Source organism: Eschscholzia californica, unplaced genomic scaffold, assembly GCF_041429995.1.
Source record: "Eschscholzia californica isolate CP2 unplaced genomic scaffold, dmEscCali1.0.p SCAF_5, whole genome shotgun sequence".
Lineage (NCBI taxonomy): Eukaryota > Viridiplantae > Streptophyta > Magnoliopsida > Ranunculales > Papaveraceae > Eschscholzia > Eschscholzia californica.
Window position 1 is genome coordinate 45,730,597 of NW_028238472.1, and position 20,099 is coordinate 45,750,695.

Consider the following 20,099-nt stretch of genomic DNA (forward strand, 5'->3'; position numbering starts at 1 on the left):
AAACAAATTACTAATTCCGTTCAGCTAGTCACTGACCATCATCTCTACTTAAACCTCTACTCCCAGCTCGAGGAGCTTTTTCTGCAACAAGAGAGCCTATGAAAAAAAAAATCGCGTAACGCTAATATCAATCTTGGGGACAGAAACACCAAATACTTCCACTCCAAAGCCATCAACAGAAATAGAAAAAAGCATATCAACTCTATTAAGCGTGAGCATAATTCGTGGACTAATGGTGCCACTGAAATCGAAAATATTTTCTCCTCCCACCTCACTAAAATCTCTAAGTCTGACGGGACCATCATCCATGATGACCTGTTAAATCTCTTCTACAATCAAATTAACGAGGCCCAGAAAAATTCCCTCACCATGAACCCCTCTGAGGAGGAAGTAAAAAAGTGCAGTTTTTTTCCCTTAAACCAGAGGCAGCCCAGGGTCCGGACGGCTACCCCCTTTCTTCGATCAATCCAATTGGACACAGTTCAGAAGGACATCTTTCTTATGGTGTCCAACTTTTTTCAAACAGGCCAACTGCCTCATCACTCCAATCATACTCACATCTGCCTGATACCCAAAACCAAATCCACTCAAGCCCCAGCCAACTATAGACCTATTAGTCTTCTTAACACCACTTATAAGATCATAACCAAGATTATGGCTAACCGGCTAAAAAACCACCCCTTGACCTCATCTCTCTGTTTCAAGCCGCCTGCGTTCCTGGAAGACAGATTACGAACAATATCATCATTAGTCAGGAGTTGGTCCACTCCTTCAAAAACCTTCGTGGATCTAAAAGCTACTTCGGCCTTAAACTTGACATGTCCAAGGTCTTTGATCGGGTTGAATGGACTTTCCTTCGAAGCATCATGGATAAGATGGGATTCTCCCAACACTGGATTAAGCTCATCCACTCTTGTCTGACGACCTCAACGATGGTTTTTCTCATTAATGGTCGCCGAGGACCTACTTTTGAGATAAGAAGGGGTATTCGTCAAGGTGATCTCTTATCCCCCTTCCTGTTCATCATTGTCATGAAAGGTCTCAATCGCCTTCTAGAGAACAATGAGGACCCAAACCATTTCATTGGCTTTCCCGTCCCTAACTCCAATCTTAATATCAACCATCTCCTTTTCGTTGACGACTTATCATTTTCGGTCAAAACTCAGTTGATAACATTTATAATCTGAAACAGATCGTCATGAGATTTAGTGAAGCCTCGGGCCAAATGATCAACTATGCAAAATCCACCATCTTCTTTTCCAGGAACTCGCACCCAAAATTCAAACGTATGATCATTCGTAACTTCGGCTTTAAACAATCTTCGTCCCTCGACAAATACTTGGGCGCTAGCCTCTTCATTGGTACTAAAAAGAATCAGGCTTTCTCTTCGATCCTTACGCAACTTCAAAACAAATTGTCTAAATGGCAATCTAATCTCCTCTCTCAAGCTGGCCGCTTTGTTGTTATTTCCCCAATAGCAACGGTCGTTCCCAGATACCAAATGCAGTGACGTGACCTTTCAAAAGGCATAAGTAACCGTATTGAGACTATTCAACGGTCTTTTTGGTGGGGAAAAACCAAAACCGTTCACACCATTAACTGGAATGCGATCTGTCCCCCCTGAAAAATGGGCGGTTTTGGCTTTCGACCCCCTCTCTTGGCAACCAAGTTTTCCTTAGTAAGCTGGATGGCGTATGCTCAGCGATCCTCAAGCTGGAGAGCGTTAATAAATTGTTTACACTACATAGGTTCAGGAAACGACCAAGCACACGAACTAAGCATCTAGTGGACCTAACACACTCACCTCCATATACCAGAGAACACTTGCCTCCAGCACATGTGCATATTAGATAAAGAGGTCGGACGGTCGAGTGGGACGACCGCTTCCCCATGATCCGATCCAAAATATCTCTCACCTATAAATTTACCTAGAGTAACTTTACCATCATTTGAGACGAAAGAACCTATAGCCTTATTTTCTCTCTAATGCAGGGCTATCATCCAACCATCAACCACAATATTACGACTTTCTCTCTGATATCGTTCAACTCATTCTCCACTGAACAACCTACGACTACTTTTCTTTCTCCTAACGACTACTTTGTCAAGGGAGAGCGACCTATCTTTCTCACTCTTGACGACCAAAGCGTGCATTTACATTATCTTTCCTGGCGATCATAGAGCTAGGCAAGCATACTCTCAATTGCATCACCTTCTCTCTCGGAGGTCGTCTTACACAGATAACACTTATAACTTCATAGCTCTGTCTCTGGTTTATGATTCATATTTAACATTTGTCAAGATTACTGACTTGACCATCGGAATCCCTTTGGTCGGCACCACTCTGGCGTCCCAAGGATCATACAGTCATGTGTGTTCTGTTTCTTGTCACAGGTTAGGCCCAAGGACATTTTCAGTGCCCATAAATTAATTACGAAAGACGGGGCTGACTTATGATCAACGGCCCATCCCAGTGATTTTTTTACCGCAATTTCAGCGCCTTACTATCCATAGTTCGTTTATTGAAAAAAAGACTAAAGAAAGCCTTAAAAATATCTCAATTTCTTATTAAAAACTAGTTCTACTAACTCTAATTTTTTTCTTTTTGATAATTTTATCTTTTAATCTAGTGTTTGAGAAAAGTTTGAAGTCGTTAAATCCTCTTAAAGTGTTTATTGCCAATTTGCCAGTTTTGGGTTGATTTCAGACGGGTTTAGAGTGATTTATAAGTAGTAATGGAGTTTTCAAATATGAAATTTCTGAATGATCTCAGAGTTTTGGGGGTCTTCAATATCATGTTGTGAAACGACTTGATTTCGTCTTTGTTGTCAATGATGTTTCTCATGTCCTATAGTTTCTTCGATCTTCTCATATTTGGTTTATGGAGAAGATTCTCCGCTACATGAAAGGCACTCTTGACACTAAATGTGATATGTCTAAATTGGTGGAATATTTGGATTGAGATTAGGTTGGTTGCTCTCATACAGCGATGTCAACTACTGGTTATTGCATTATGTTGGGTTTTTCTCTTATATCCTTGTGCTCCAAAGAAGCAACTCATGATTGCTAAGTCTTCCACCAAAGCACAGTACAAGGCTCTCTCCCACACACACACACACACACACACACAATTCTCATCTCTCTCCCTTCCTTCTCCATATCTCTTCCCTTCTTCTTTATCTCTCTCTCCCCCCATCTCACTAGTTGAAATTTAAGAGACCCCATTAAGGATTTCAAAGAAAAAACTCAAGAAAGTTTTAGAGTTTTGAGTCTAAATGAAAGATCATGTCTCAGAAAAAATTTGATAGAGAATGATACTGATAATCTGAGTGAATACAGATAATTTGTAACAACCTATTATCCCAATGGGAGAAATCTCATTAATGAAAACATGAACCTTCAAATATTTTTTATCTAGAGAACAACGATATTATTAATTTAATTTTTGAAAGACTTCTTAGTTCATAAAAAAATTTTAAGATTTTCTCCGCAAGTTTAATAAATATAATTTAGATATTTACAATTTCTTATACTGTATATACAAACGTATATATACAAGAAATTAGGTCGAAATTCTTGTCTGCCATGGTTAAAGGTAGATGCAGATACTTTTCAAGCTTTAGCTTCTTGAGCAAAACTATGTGTGAACTTGTATAGTGGACTAATCTTACATATAATATGTGTCGGTTCGTGTAAACCTTACTATGTGCAAACCCATACTGGCCCTGTATCCCTGGCATGATTTCATTCTAAGTAATAAACAATGGAAAACTCAACTCACAAAAGAAACAAAGAGTATAAAGGAGTACATTTATAAAATCTAAAAGGAATTTGGGGTTACAAAATGTATCCTCAATAAAGTATCAATCGATCTCTGTTACAAAACCCAGAAAAAAAAAATTATCGAGTTTAAAATGAGATTTTTTTACATGAACAAGATAAACCTAGACACAAATTAGTGTGTTAGGTTCATCAAGATTCAAATTTTACCGCCTTAACCCGTTCATAATCCAAAGGTTTGTACAAAGAACAGGGTTGTTTAAGAACCAGAACCCAATAACAACAGAGATTGCTTGAACGAACAAAAAGAGGCGGACAACAACACCAACCATAAATATGAAGAAAGTAAAATGTAATCGTGGGGGTTAAATATTATTAGAAAATCAGGTATAAGTTAATCGATGAGTACCCGATATCTAACAAGATATTTGATTTCGAGCTGATAACGAAGAACCCATATGTCAAGAGTCTTGAACGAAATGGCTTTGCTTAATTCGTCTTCTTCAGAAAAGCTTTTGAATTGTTCTTGATGATGATAAAGTAGAAACACATTTGAACTGTTGAGATAAAAGTAGTATTAGCACAGGAATGTGACTTTCACAATGTAAAAATGTAAGAAGCTGGGACAGACGGATCCAATTCAAGTAACTCAGGCTCAGGGATTAAATCGGAACTGGGAGTAGCCCGAGCACAACAAATTAGTCAGATAGGACCACCAGGGATCATAGATCGACCCACGTCTGAACCCAAACAGGTCCTGCCCCAGGCTACGTATTTCAAATTTCAAAAGTAATATTGATACTTCAAATACTTCAGAGTCGTTTCATATGGAGTTTCACACTCACAATTTCTAAACTACCAATAGTATTATTTTTCTATATTACAATTTGAATGCAGAAATACTATAATTTCTTACCTTTGGTTGCTTATACTTTTCTCGAATAGCATTAAGCGGGCAAGAAGTGATGTTAAGCTGCAAATCTTGGAGTGCAAGAACCGCTTCTTTTAAATCCGACGACTTATAATTCGTATAGTGTTCTAGAGTTGAACTCTGCACCCAATAATGAAACGTAAGAACTATATCCGATTGTGAAGTTGAGGGATAAAAAGAAATTAAATGGAACAGGACTATGAAAGAACAGTAGTAATACAGACCCATGGATAGCTTGATTGATCTAAAGTCCACCGGGCAAGAAATACGGCAGATGCAGCAATTAAAGAAGGAAGGTACTTCAAGAACCCGTAATCTATCAAAGTTAGTTCTGCTAAATAATACGCCAAGAAATCCAGTTCATTACTTGGAACCTGCAAGTTATAGAAACTACTAAGTTTAACGCGTAAAATTTGATATATCGGGGTCGAATACATTTGGAAATTGAAAGTGAATAAAATACCTTATAGGAAGTATGTGCTGCTAGAAGAAATCTCCTGAAAACCATGATTGGAAAAGGCATGGTTGAATGAGTAAGTGAAATTACAGAGAATCTTGGAAGCCAATAGTGAAAGTTGAGTTGTGTTTAGTCACCTTAGAAACGTTCTAACCGTTGGTTCTGATAGTTGGAAGTTCAAATAATTTAGCACTTCACGCTCCATTTTCAGTACCTGCCAGAAGATTAGTATGAGTCTACAGGTATATGTGAACAAGAGGTTATAATAGAACCTAATTAGCAAATGAGCCACTTACCTCTGCTCTTGTATAAGTGTTGTCAGTAATAAAGCAGAATTCTTCTACCCGAGGTGCACAAATTTCTTCATATTTCCTTCGGAACATAATATAAGGTGTTCATCAGTTTAATAGTTTGTGGAGATTCCTTCAGGATGGAAGTACATGTTCAAATTTGAGAGAAGAAATTAAGATAAAAGTTCGAAAGTGGAACAACTTACGAGGCAATGAGCATGCAAGCAATTCCAAGCAACTGAAGGCGTTGCCTTTCGATGTAATTTTGAGAGAGAAACCGGTCAATGAAATATACAGTGAGATAAAGTGAATCCGAAGCTAACTTATATTCCTCAGAAACCTGAAACAATTAAACATGACTCGTTAGAACACACTTCAGTGTTTCTTCGCCAATTAAGAGATAAGATTGCCTTCCAAAACACACAAGTGCATGCCACATTTCTACCGGAATAGTTGAAGTTCTTTACATGTGATGTTACAATTTAATCTTGATTACCAAATAAGAAAAATGTCAATTCCAACCCATAAAAGAACATCGCCGTATCTATAAACAAGTGTAGGAGAAAAGAACGATTTAAATCGTCACAAACTGTACCATATAACTGATTGGATATAACAAACTAACCTCCACGAGCCAATCTACAAGAATCCCACGCATACTTTCACTGATATCTCGTTGTAATGTTTCCACAAAGTTAGAAGAAGGTCTTCGGATAAGCTGAAAAAGAGATGCTTGAGTAAGTAAAAGTGCTTCAGAGCACAGATAACAGTTTGTACCATTTATGTTTGTCCTGATTTCAAATGCGGGAAAATTTCTTTTCTCAAGCTTCATTAAGCAAGATATATAAAGGACAACGAAATTTGAAGGTCAGAATGTCGTCTTTTACGGACACTACCAATGAATGAACAAGTAAATAAATGTCCAGGTTTGGTTTCGACTTTCCATTTTGAGTTATTCATGTGTAATAAATAATACCACTTGTGAGAATAAGAATTGCCTACAAACCTCTGCAACACGTAAATTGCTATAGATATCGGCAGCATATAGGCTGCACATTAGAGGGTCTTTATGGTCGGAATCAATATCTGTAATGTCCATTCCATGTTCCAAACTCTCACAAGCATTATACTTTTCTGCATTATCAACAATCACAAACGAAAATGTTTTAGCTACAATATTTGGATAAAAGATAAGCTAATTAAAAGAGTGGTCTTTTTCAGATGTGTCTAAGCTAATTGGTGCAATATAAATTTTCTTATCGAATGAAGTAAAATTTGTTTTCGAAGTCACTCATTCTTAACATCGGATGATTGCATATAATTTGACTAGGTGATTATAACTTTCGCACGGTAAGCAATCTCTACTAAACAGAAACCAATACAACCCTTTCTGTAAAATACGAAAAAAGAAAGCAAACAATAAAAGATCTCGAGAATTTTTTAATTATGATACCTACTCCCCCGTCTTAGGCGTACAATGAAATGGATCAGAAACAACATGATAGTTTAATCTCCCTTATTATAACTAACTATACTTGGACTCAACAAATTAATGCACAGCTTCAGTTTTAAGTAACTTTCGCTAGCAGCGGTATCGATAGGTGAGATCTAAAATTATACAACTTCCTTGTGTGATTTTCAGAGTATAGAAACAGATGTCAAAAAGAGTAAGCAATTTATTGTTTATTTACGTCTGGCTTATTCGACAATAGCATGATAAGTAATACTCAATCACATTGTCGATTGTTGACATCTCATCTTCAAATACAGGGTTCATATTGGAAAATGATACTATCATCTAATTTAAGCAGTCATCACATAATAGAAATAAATAAACAAACCTTTTTTTGAAGTTTTCAAATTTTGTGAGGGCTTCCCAGATATCTGGTCCTCGAGTCGCAGATCAGATAAACCACATTCTCTGATGTAACTCCCTGTACTTTGCTCAATTGCAATAGTTCCTCCCAGATTCATCGAAGATGTACTTTCTTGTGCTTCAGCAAAGCCACTTTTAACTGTTTCTTCAGCCATATAATTATCTGCATTCTCTTCAACCTGCATCATTTGAACGGGAACAGCAGATTTTGCCTTTGAATTCTTCGTACTTGAACATCTTCTAATCTGATTGTAGCTCTTAGTCTGAAACCAGTAGAATTTACAGAAGAAGAATCAAATATTATGCGAACTAAAACAACATAATTCTAGTACGAAAAACCAATACATAGAAAGAAGAGATATAAATAAATGGTTCGCAAAAGCAGAACGCAATTTGGGAATTAACAAGTGAGATATCACAATAAGGCTTTCCCTGTCAAGTTCACTTGAAGCTTGTGAAATTCACCATCTACGCACGCGACTGTGCAGAAGTTTCATTCTCGTGCAATGAGAACAATTATGAGCTACCAAAAACAATTATGTAAGCTACCAAAAAGAGTAATCTATAGTAGAGGAGTAGATATATTTGTATCTCCACCTAAAACTTGAAGTTTCTAACTGCCAACGGTAGACGATTATCGAACCTGCATTTTAGATGGATTGATGCAGCTCTTATATGAAGTATCACAACAGACATTGGTAACATCTTTAAGCACTGCTCTCCTTTTGTTCTGAACACTTGCACCACCTAGAGCATTTGGGTCATTCTCGTCTGAGGCCGCTCTTTTCGATCTTCCACGAAGTACCCTCTTTGTTTCCTGTCTTGTGGGTACTTGAGGCGGACGAATGAAACCAGAAACACGATTTGCTGCAGCACGAGCTCTTGTGATTCGAGCAGGAGGCTCTTCGGATATAGTAGCAAGTGTCGTCTCTTTCCCCATTTCTCTAACTGGAAGAACTTGTAAGTCTTCAAGCTTCCTAATAGTTGAACAAAGATAAAACCTGCAAATTAAGACAACTCAATATCAAATTGTTTATAAAAATGCAAATGGGAGGAGAGCAACAAAGAGGATCAGTTCAAATTCTGCAAATGGATTCCAAGTGTATGACAAAAAACATAGAGAAACATCAAGATGATAGCTTGGTGGCTTATACTTGCTACCAAAATTTAGAAAAGCATATTAACATTCCTATCTTTATCTCAACCAACTAGTGCTATGATCACACAATTGGCAACTAAAAGAGGCGAATTTTCATCAAACAATGAGTTTTACTTGGCTAGTACCATTTGAAGGAAACAAGTTATTTAACTTCACTTGACCATAACCTAAAGCACTACATTTTATTATATGAGTCTCTATCTTCAACCCAAGGCATCTCTTCCTCCTTATTACTCTTTGAAAACAATCATCATGCCCCTCGGCATCGATTCCCCACATTAGGTTACTTAATAATTATAACTTATCTTCCCTTTATGGGTAAAATTTTAGTTAGATGGATCGTATTCAGATTTCATTGAAACATCTACAGAATTATGTTCTTGCAATTACGAATATTGTAAAAACTTCGATAATGCGAAACAAAAATGCAGAAACCAGACCAAAATTCATGATAAAATGGAGATAAAAATATAGATCCACGACTAGCAATAATTAACGATTATCCCACGATACATCTACATCAATCCAATAAGATTGAAGACTGAAGAGTTATCTAGCTAAAACAATCGAGTCACGGCAAACACAACGAAGGAAAATCCCTAGACAAGAGAATGTCATCAAATTCAAAGACGAAAACACACTAAAATCAATCGCAATTAAAACGCCTAAGAAAACAAAATATCAAGCAAAAAAAAGTATAAATTTTGAAGAACTGCACATAATCAAACAGAACTTCAAACTTTTTCTCTTCCTTCACAACATCTAACAACAATCTAATCAAATCTCAGCAAAATGTAAACGAACGATCAGGAATAAAACAGCGAGAAATTTCAAAGAAAAACCAAAAAAAATGGAGGCGATGAACACATTATAGAGTATAAGACGATCTTCATCATAGATCTATGTTCTTAAACATATATAACATGAAAGTTCAACCAAATCCATTAACCCTAATCGCTTCAAAAATAATTCAAAAATAAAATAAAAAATTAGATGAAATTAGAGATAGATTCAGATGTTAGTTAAATTTTGATTATAATCTGCTCACCTTACTCTGATTTTCCAACTCCGAGACTGTTAATGGCGTCCCGAAGAACAGAGTAGGGTTTTATATTTGCGACCATAAAAGACCAGAAGAAATGTTTTTTTAGAGAGAGAGAGAGAAAAAGATAGAGAGAGAGAGTCTGGTTTAAGTGAGTGAGTGAGTGAAGGCAAAAGAAGAAAATGAAGTAAGAGAGAAAAAACTGTGTCCTTAAAATAAGCGGAGCGTGAGCGGGACGGCATACAGTTCAAACTTCCAAATTAAACAAATTTAATCATAATTATAATTAATTAATTTTGATTAGGTATAATAATTATAATTATTATTATTTTATTTGATTTTTATCGAAATTACCCCTAGTCTTTCTGACGTTTCAAGTTTGAACAACATTGACTAAGACAAGTCAGAAAATATAGTTATTGACAGTCAGATCCCTGACTATTCTTTATTATTACCAGTACTTTTTATTTGTTTATCTAAAGTTAGATAAGGGTATTATAGTCAATTTCGTCTGTTTTTTAAAAGTCATAGTGGAGGGAAAATGGGGTTTTAAAACGGTTTGTAAGTGTTAGTTACGAATATACCCTTGATTTGAAAAATTCAAAGTGTCCAGATTTGATGGGATAAAGATGAGGAACTAGTATTTCTTTTTTTTTTTTTTTTGGTGAAAAGAGTATTCCCAATTTGCATGTGGACTGGTTTCCAACTTTATTACAGATTTTTTACTGTCTTAAAGGTAAATTTATTTATCCTTTTCTGGATATTCTTTAATTTTAATCTAAAAAATAAAATTAAGATAAATTACAAAGAGTCTTTGACATGTGAATATTTTGAAAGTGAGTGATTTTATTGACCGATAACAAATAATCGAAACCCAATGTAATTCTGTGATGTTTATTGTATCTATATATCGAGTTGGAGCAGTACAAAATTATATATATTGAGCTTATATTTTTGACAAATTTGAACAATAAAATGAAATTGTAGTGAACTCATCATTTAAAAGTTTAAGTGGCTAACTTTACGGTATATCAAATGTCGCTTTGAATTCAATTGAGATATTTCATTTCGGTCGCTTGCACATTTTACCACCACCTCTTTTAGTTCGCTTGATTGTCTATGAGGCGATTGGATATTAAACCTCTGCACTATGGTTATAAGCCACTCAAATAATTGCCAATTCATTTATGTAGGAATTCTACAAATGGGTGTGAACAAAAGTTAGTATTTTTGTCTTTAATATTTATTTAACCATTACGAAGAAACTGCATTGTTCGTATACAAATACCATTCATTTCCTCTCAAAGAACCACACACAGTACGTTTGATCGTTACACTATAAGTGTCGGGTTACTTTTAGTAATTTTACGAACACACTTGTAACAAAAATTGTCCAACTCTTGTTCCCAAAATGCAATATATGAATCATATTTCCATTAAAGTATAGCTGGAATACCTAAAAAGCTATCATTGTAATGAATTTTGTTCACTTATTATTAACATTATTAATAGAAACAATGGAATATATTTGTTTCTTTTCAATTTTTCTAAAAAAACACATTTCCTAATTTCCTTGTGATCTTGCATTCACCATCTACCCGTGAACCTTATTAATTTTGGTATACATTAAATTTTTTCATGGGGTCCTTGTGTCTGTCATGTATTTGTCCTCACAAATTGGTGGAACAAAGATTAGGTGTAATTTTCTATGCAGGGAAGGGTAAATATTAGAAAGAGAAAACTCAGGGTTTGTTGGTTAAAAATTAAGAAGAGAAAAAAAATCTTAGAAAATTAGAGGTTTTTTTAGGGGGATGAATTTTAGGTCCAAAATCACATTGTCAATGAGTTTAGAGTCCAACAAAATTATTAAATAGAAAATAAATCCACTAGGAGTAATTTACATGTCTAACCTCTCTTTTTCTACTACTACATAATCTATTTCAGGTTAAATAAATTTATTTAGATTAGAAGATATAAATGTCTTTTCAGTTTCATAAAAATAATTTCTCAATAAGAAGATTTCATCTCTACGAAAAATTGTATTTTCCTTTTAAATGAATGTTTCCATTATCTTTTTATCCAAAGAAAATCTATTATAACTCTCTCTTGTTTAGTTCACCGAGAGAAAATCTGAGAAATCGTAGAGAAAAATCATCCACGCCTTTCAGTCTTCACCTAGAGAAAACTCAGAAAAACACGATGCTCAATCGATTAAATTTCTTCTTTTACCGCATTCTCGTTTTTTTCAACGATATAATGTTGCACCATACATGATTTTCTTGTTCTTATTCTTAAAGTTAGGATATCGATCTTTTTCTTAAAAAAATCCTTTAGATCTTGTCCCACTGTTTCTCTCTCTACAATCTTGTTTTCTTTAGAAAATTTACATGAAAAGTAATTAGATATTTTGCAAATATTTTGTATATTCTCATAGCATTTTCTTGATTCTAACAACATATTTACGTTTTATAATTTCCTGACTTACCCAAAAAACCATTTACGCTTTGTTATTTTGAATGAGCGAGTTTGTTTATGTTGTCAGTGACGCTCTCAAATTTGTTGTAGTACTTCTTTTATTTTGCATAAATTGAGAAAATTTTATTAACATTTTCTAAACTCTGACTAAACATAACCTATTTTACAAACATAACGTTATTATCAAAATGACTTTATCGGTAGTAAAACTGTACATATTTTCTGTAAAGTTTTACATTTCGATTCTTTTACCTTTTTTTCATTTTATCATTCCATGGATTACAAATTTGTTTGGCACTAATATATTTTACAAATTTACTTACGAGATTGTGAAAGATTGTGCTTGTATGTGATTTTGCACGTAGATGAATTTGTGATTGAATGTAACGATACATATTTTTCACACAGAATATTAGCCAAAGATTTAACAATACAAACACAAAGGAAGAAGTTTGAATTAACTTGGTTGTTTACCAGATCAATTGAAGGATAAATGGAAAAAAATCTTTAAGTTATTAGTTCCTGTAATGGATTATGTTGTAATGAGTTTCTCTTAATTTTTAATTACTCTAACTTTCAGTACAAATATCGTGAAATACGTTAAAAATATTTAGAGTGATGGAAAATGCTAGAAATGTTAGAAATATCACAACGATGTCGGCAATATTTTTTATTTATCTTTAAGTATATCCATATAATGCTTGGCCGATTTTGGTGAATATAGGACCAATGTAAAAGAATAAAAGATGTTAGAGGCAGCAGAATTTTGTGCTAAAATCTATTTCATGATCGGGTAACATGTTTATTTACAACTTATTTATGTTTGTGAAAATATGATGGATTCTTTAGAGTTTAAAAGATGTTTGTAGAGTTGCCAAAATATATGCAAAAATCAAAGAAATGTTACAAGAAAATTTATGAATAAATGTTAACAACTCATATTACATTGTTAGAATCAATAAAATGCCACAAGAATATTTTAAATAGCAGTAATATATATATATATATATCAATTTACTTGCATATTTGAAATGCAAAGACGATTAAATTTTTATTCTAACATATAATTGTGTTGTTAAAATCAGTAAAATGCTTGAAAACAAGATTAAATTTTATAAATTTGTAGTTTTTTTTTCGTATCGATAATATAATGATCGAGAGCATCTGGGAAGGCTTGAACCTCATCCTCAAACTCTTAACTAACATGGGTGAAAATTGGACCACATACATTTGCCTTAGTTATTTTTCATCTAGGGTTTGTTTGATATCTCCTTTTTCCATGGAAATAGGTATTTCCACCGTTTGATACGAAGTATAATTCCATGGCTTTAATTCCCTAGGAAATCTATTTCCATGAAATAATCCACTTTTAATTTCTTGCTCCCCCTTGAAATTAGTTTCCATGGAAAGTCAAAAATCAAAATAAAAATATTTTAATATATTCGGATATTTGAAACCTAATATTTATCTCCATAAATGTTCAAAATGACATACCCATAAAGTTTAGCAAAATAAATTTTTACTTATACATTGAGCAAATGACATTTTTAACCTTCTTACCAAATGACATGTTTACAAAGTTGTCAAAATGACATTTGGTTTTATATAGCCAAACTTACATTTTTACCCTTTTATAATACCAAATTGACATTTTACCCTTATGTTGTCAAAATGACATTTTTACCCCTCGTAATATCAAAATACATTTTTAACCTTACGTGGCCTGAATGACATTCTTACTTTATCTTTTAAAAATGGTATGCCCACACTTTTACATTAAAATTATAATTGTATCCTTTTATATTAGTAAAATCTCTTTTTTATCTATACGTTGTTATTTTGAAAACATAAGGTTAAAAGTGTAATTTCGACAACGTAAGGATGAAAATGTAATTTTGGCAACATAAAAGTAAAAACGTCATTTTGACTAAGAATAAAAATTTTTACTTGAATATTATATTCGTAGAAGTTAGTTGTCAACCAAATAACAGAGTTCGTAATTCCGCAGAATAATAAATGACTATCAAACGAAAGAACTCTTATTTTCATGCAATAAATTCCGTGGAAGACTTTCCATGAAAATCTTTTATTTCCATAGAATTATTTCCCTGATATCAATCTAACACAACCTTAAGGTAAAAACTGTAAGAATTTGCATCACTGAAATCCATTCAGTGGTTGAACAATTGTCCATAAAAATGTAAAAACATTACGTGTGATAAGAATAAAGAAAATTCTAGAAAAATGTTTAAAATGTTGTTATCCTAATTTAAGTAATACAGGAAAATCAAAGAAATATTAGTAAAATATTTAACATGTTGTTATCCTAATTTGAGAAAGGGGGTGACTCACATACTTGGACGCCACTACGAGTCACAAACACAACACACACATACTTATAATTTTTAATGTTATTTATATACACAAGAAATTGAATTCAATTTCTTAGTTCTTCTTCATTAAAGTACAAAGGAACACATGTTTCCATATGTATGTGAACTTCTGCAAACACATGCAGGTATATGTGAATTTTTGCAGACACATGTTTTATGATTGTGCGTGTATGAGGTTGTGCAAACCTCAGAGCATCTCCAATGCAACACTCAACCTTTGAATTTTAGAGTGTCATTAGAGTGCCATGTTTTAGAGTTTTTTTTAGTCTTGTATTGGAGATGTTCTTCCTCTGTGCCAAATTGTACATGTTCACATCGAAGTGAAAGTAATGAGATAAGTTAATAACGTGATGGATCGAGGAGACGAAGATCCGATGATCAATAAGAAGTTTAAGATATTCCAAATATTTTAAGACAAAAAAAGATTTAGTTTCATGTATTTAAAATATCTCTTCTAACTATTCAATATTCTTGTTAGATGGATAATAATTACTTTCATAGATTAGTTAGGAAATTAAAAAATAGGTAACTTTAGTTTACTCTATAAATATGAGTTGGGTCCTACACTTTTATTCATTCAAATATTCATTGTACGTCTTACGTCTAACTAATGTAACAAATCAAACTGATGATTGTTGAAATTAATTAATAAATCTATTATTGGTTTCTTGTGGATGTAGGTCGAGATAATGAGAAGATTTTTTTACTGAACCACGTTTAAGAATAGTGTCAATTATTTTAATTATCTATCCGACTATCATTTAATCGTAATTTTAACACGGAATAAAAAAAATCAATGAATCTTTTCCAGTAAATACTTAAAATTGGGCTTAAGATAAATATGGTACACCGCACACACATAGAAAGTATGGAGCCACATTAATTAAGTCACTTTGGACCTCACAAATGTTAAGGCCCGAAAGGATCATCTTTATGAGCCTTTTGGCTGAATTAGTTTTAGAGGACCAACATGAAATTAACCCTTTTTGAATTTTGTACTCCTTCCTACTTCATTATTGTGTAAAATATCTAAGTTTTATTAGGGTTTCACTGGTAGGGTCTACTTCATATTCTTTTTTTGGGCACGCTCCAATTACCAAAAGACATAATAATGAGCAAATCATATATTTTCACAAGCAATACATTTCTTTTTCCTAATCACTGCTTTATTTAAGCATATATTTATAACAATTGAGTACATATTGTGTTTTGTCAACAGTTGGTAGCCCAAGTGGTTCCAAGGTGTTGACATAAACTCCAGAAATCCCTGGAGGTCTCAGGTTCGAATCCCATAGAAGGTGGAATCTTTGGTTATTTGATTTGAGATTATTAGGGTGTAAATAATGTAGTTGGGCTTTAGGTCATTGTCATGTTGGGCTATAGACCCGGTTCTTGTTTCAGTTTGAGTGGGCAGTTATTGAGCGTATCACATCTTTGATGTATCAATGCCAAATGTAACGACATACGTAGATCGTAGTCGACTTCCAAAAAAAAAAAAAAAAAAAAAGTACATATTGTGTTTTCATATCATTTTACTAAAAAGCAAGATAAATTCTTCATGCATGTCTTCACCAATTTATCCATTGTCTTTTATGTCATTTGAACTTTAAAGGAGCGGGAAAGCGGGGTCCTGATAGTTTGGTTTAGTTATATCATAATTTTGTCAATAATAGAGCTAGACTACAATTGTCAAAAGACTAATAAAATGACATAATTAGCTTTATGTTATCAAAAAAACATCTTTAGCTTCCTATAATATCAAATGACATTTTCACTTCTATGTAGTCAAAATTATATTTTTATCCTTCTTTTGAATTACTATGGTAATCCGTTTTCAAAATAACAGTTTTATTCTTGTCTGATCAAAATTATATTCTTATCTTTGATTCTTTATGTGTTAGTAAGGTGACATTTTGTTAAGCTACAAGCATAAAAATGTCACTTTGTCTCTAATTTTGTTAATAGAAAAAAACTGAAATATCACTTTGACAACCTATAAGGTTAAAAAAAAATGAGATTTTTTGATATGATTGGCTAAATTGTCTTTTTAATATGATAGGATAAACATATCATTTTCGCAACATAATAGTAATACATTTTCAACAACAAAAAAAAAACATAATAGTAATATTGTCGTTTGGCCCATAAGAGTATAATATCATATATGATACGCTAAAAAATATCATTTTAACAACATAAAGATAAAAAACGTCATGTTAGTTCCATACGAAAGTAAAAACATTGTTATTTTGACAACATAAACAAAAAAAAATGTCATTTTGAGAATATAAGAGTAAAATTGTCATTCTAATATTATATATTATATAAAGGTAAAAATGTCATTTTAACCACATAAAACTAAAAATGTCATTAGTAAACATATAAATATATTTTATAGATATTGATGGATACCAAAATGTTATTTGATATGAAAATGAATACCAATCACAACTAAAGTTTGATGTGGCGGCTCCCATTAATTACGGACCATTGAAAGCCCGCCACATTACATTTTGGATTGTAGTCTGACTTCCATTTTTGGATCAAATATGTGTATGCTTACATATATAGAAGTAAGTGGGGAGAACAAGTTTGGCCAGACCCCTAATCATGCCACCTAAGAAGAAAATAGAACACAATTAACCAGCATGGTCAATATAATAAAATATACTTGGTCATAGATAAAATCATAAAAATTTGCAACAAAAAATAAAATCATAAAAAGGGACCCATTTGGACAGGGTCTACAAAAGGAAAAAGGCGGGAATTATGAGTAGTGAGTACCACTGTTTGGATTTTGTTAGTGACTGACTACCCACTTGATTCACCATGTGGTTGGTTTAAATCTAGAATCTAATCTATATTATATTATAGGGTGATCCCTCTCCCTTCCTATATTTTAATTCAGGACCACAGTAGTGTTTTAATAACACAGACGAAGACTAACAGTCTTTAGTCTTTATCGTTATGATCGATAAAACAATTATTTATAGTAGTTGTTTGGATAAATACATCGTAATGTTGAAAACTACATTTTTCTTTGAAATCTGATAATTTCATTGATTTAGGGAACATAACCAAAGGAAATACAGAACGAAGTTATAAGAAAGAGTACATGACACCAACCGCGATTGGAGTGCCCAAAGAGGAAACAAACAAGTTAATGCAACAATATATGCTGGACCAGATGGTGGGCCTCTACGTTTGCTTCTCTAGGGCAAAAGATGAGTGTCCCTAGATCTCCTCTTGCCTATCATGTTTTTAGCCTCTTGAATGTAGGGAGGGCTCTATGCGTCAAGTGCAATCATGGCATCCATTAGATATGTCATCTATTAGGACCCTACAACCTCCCTCATACAAAGCCTCATGAATCCCTAAATCATTTCCCACAGGGCAAGTAAACATGTGGAATGTCAACATTATCTTACGTATTCGATGTAATTGAGTTTATTAAAAATATTTAAATTGTATTCAATGTAATTACAAGTCTAAGACACAAATTAACTGAAGATTCGAAAGTTGCAATTTTGTAATTAAATCAAATATTCATATAGAGAATAAGTATGAAATGAAAAGTTTGATGCAACAAGTAATAAACAATATTTTATGGACAAGAAAGATTATTTGGAAAACATACAAATGTACGTGTACGTACTCGCTGGACAAGACACGCAAACCTATAGAAAAGAGAGAGGAAGAAGACTAGAGGTGAAAACTAGAAATTAGAGACTGAAGTGACATGAAATGTTAAAGTGGACTTTATTTTTAGCGTGTAGGGTGCCTGTAGGACTTGGAACCCTAGTGCTGGTAGGACTTGGAACCCTATAAAACTTTAAAAATGACAGGGTGCGCCGGTAGAGATTGAAACTCAACAAAAAAAGCTAAGTACATTTATGTTGTGAAGAGTTTTAAAGTTGAGACTTCTACCTGAGTTTCGCATCAACTGAGCTATATATTTCACTAAATGTATGACATATATTGTAGAAGGGGTATGGTGCGGTTGCACCGGCTACACCCCTTCATCCACACCCCTCGCCCACGACTCTTCACCCACACCCGAGTTAAGAAAAGTTCTTTAACTTGAAACTCTCATCTTCTCCAACTCTTCATGATGCAAAAGCAAATTAATCCATAACTTGAGTTTCATATTCACTAGAAATCTGTCTTAATTCAATCCAATTTATGAAGAACGAAAAAAGGGATTATCATAAGCTTCATTAAAAAATAAAGCTGTTAATTTTATACAAATCCACAAACAAAAAACCAGCCCTAAGTCATCCAATTTACCTCTTAAATTACCAAAACTCACAATCATTACAAAAACATTAATAAAAAATAAAATACTAAAATCATGCCTCTTTGAGATAATCCTCCAATAATTTACATAATTTTTGGGAGGATTTATTAGGAGAATGGGTCTGATCTTGATCCAGTTCCTGTTCCTGATCTTTGGGTAGTACTAAAACAGAATCATTTGGAACCGATTTAACAAAAACTTCAATAATTTCAACATCCCATAAAACCCAATCTTGAGTTGAAGTTCTATGAGGAATATCATGAGTCACAGAATTTCTCCAAGGTGGTAAACCACTATTAGCACGAAGATAATTACCATATCTTGTTCTTAATTTAACCCTAAACAATCCTTCTCTAATTGGTTCCCATTCCACAGAAGAATCCAATCTTGTTGGTAAACTTTGTATAACTTTTCTTCCTGTCATACCAAGAAGAAACGGATGATTTGATGCTGTTAAATATTTACCATAACAACTTTTTAATCGAATAAAATCTTCATCTTTTTCTACCAATTCCACATTCCATTTCGATTTTTTTAATAATGCCACATTACGATCTTGATCTATTGTTTCTTCGTCTTCTTCTGCTATCAAATACTTTTCGTGGTGACTCTTGAGTCGAACTATTTTTGCCTTCCGAAAAATTTCCATGAAAGGGAATTTCTTTTAGAAACTTTTTTCCTAGAACTGTTAAGCGGGTAAAAATATTAAAAGTTTTGTGAGATCGGGAAAATAAACATCCTTAAAAAGAGGAAAGAGAGGAGAAAAACTGTTTGTCTTACTGACAACAAGGCAACGCAATGGTATGATCTTGCACGGGCACGCAACCGCTATAGATGTCCATATCTTACTCATTATTAACTTTATTTTTTTCTTAATTCTCAAACCATGTAATATTGTGGATCAGTTTAACTTATGAATGTAATTCTGGTTTTAATCAAATTTTTTATTTTATTTCTTCTTATATTTACTCGGATTAGGTTCTAAATTATACATACTCCTCGGCCCGTTGATTACTAGCCAAATTGATAGTTTCAATCGACCTCACACACCTTACCAGATTATAACATGTCCCCCTCGTTTTCTAACCATATTCGCGACCCGTTTTCATCTAAATATATCTGGCACGCGTAATCTCAAAAAATTTGAAAGACATAGTTTTCCACATGTCTCGTTATATTAATGAGTTTTTAGCACTTATAAGTTAAATGGGAAATATATCGACGTAAAACTGCTTTAGGACTCAAAACCCATATTCTCTGAATAATTTATCGAGATGCACAACCAGCTCGGTTACAATGTTACATGACCATGTGTCATTAGTTTAACATTTTTTTATGTACACTCTGATTACATTTTAATTTAATGATTGTAGACCTTGATATTGAGCTTTCAAAGAGA

General features: G+C 33.3%; 2 protein-coding genes across 2 annotated transcripts; both read right to left on the bottom strand.

Annotated features, from left to right (window-relative positions):
- Positions 1 to 3,793: 3,793 nt before the first annotated feature.
- On the bottom strand, positions 3,794 to 9,792 carry LOC147539718 (cyclin-A2-1-like). The gene is made up of 12 exons (XM_086642621.1): positions 9,542 to 9,792; positions 7,978 to 8,335; positions 7,300 to 7,597; positions 6,465 to 6,592; positions 6,084 to 6,176; positions 5,665 to 5,798; positions 5,465 to 5,540; positions 5,306 to 5,382; positions 5,175 to 5,208; positions 4,936 to 5,085; positions 4,697 to 4,831; positions 3,794 to 4,337 (listed from the first exon to the last, which is right to left on the bottom strand). Exons 2-12 carry the CDS (start codon positions 8,272 to 8,274, stop codon positions 4,284 to 4,286), a joined length of 1,476 nt encoding a protein of 491 aa, XP_086498747.1. The 5' UTR covers positions 8,275 to 8,335; positions 9,542 to 9,792; the 3' UTR covers positions 3,794 to 4,283.
- An 8,796-nt stretch (positions 9,793 to 18,588) lies between these two features.
- Positions 18,589 to 19,380, bottom strand: LOC147539719 (uncharacterized). Its single transcript, XM_086642071.1, has one exon. It carries the CDS (start codon positions 19,347 to 19,349, stop codon positions 18,753 to 18,755), a length of 597 nt encoding a protein of 198 aa, XP_086498197.1. The 5' UTR covers positions 19,350 to 19,380; the 3' UTR covers positions 18,589 to 18,752.
- Between the last annotated feature and the right edge of the window lie 719 nt (positions 19,381 to 20,099).

What these genes read in the sequence shown, in the direction of transcription:
- LOC147539718 (XM_086642621.1), bottom strand. Translation starts at nt 8,274, where the DNA reads ATGGGGAAAGAGACGACACTTGCTACTATATCCGAAGAGCCTCCTGCT. An exon ending in GCAATTTACGTGTTGCAGAG is followed by an intron (nt 6,177 to 6,464) that starts GTTTGTAGGCAA and finishes TCTCTTTTTCAG; the next exon opens with CTTATCCGAAGACCTTCTTC. An exon ending in ACGGTTAGAACGTTTCTAAG is followed by an intron (nt 5,209 to 5,305) that starts GTGACTAAACAC and finishes CATGGTTTTCAG; the next exon opens with GAGATTTCTTCTAGCAGCAC.
- LOC147539719 (XM_086642071.1), bottom strand. Translation starts at nt 19,349, where the DNA reads ATGGAAATTTTTCGGAAGGCAAAAATAGTTCGACTCAAGAGTCACCAC.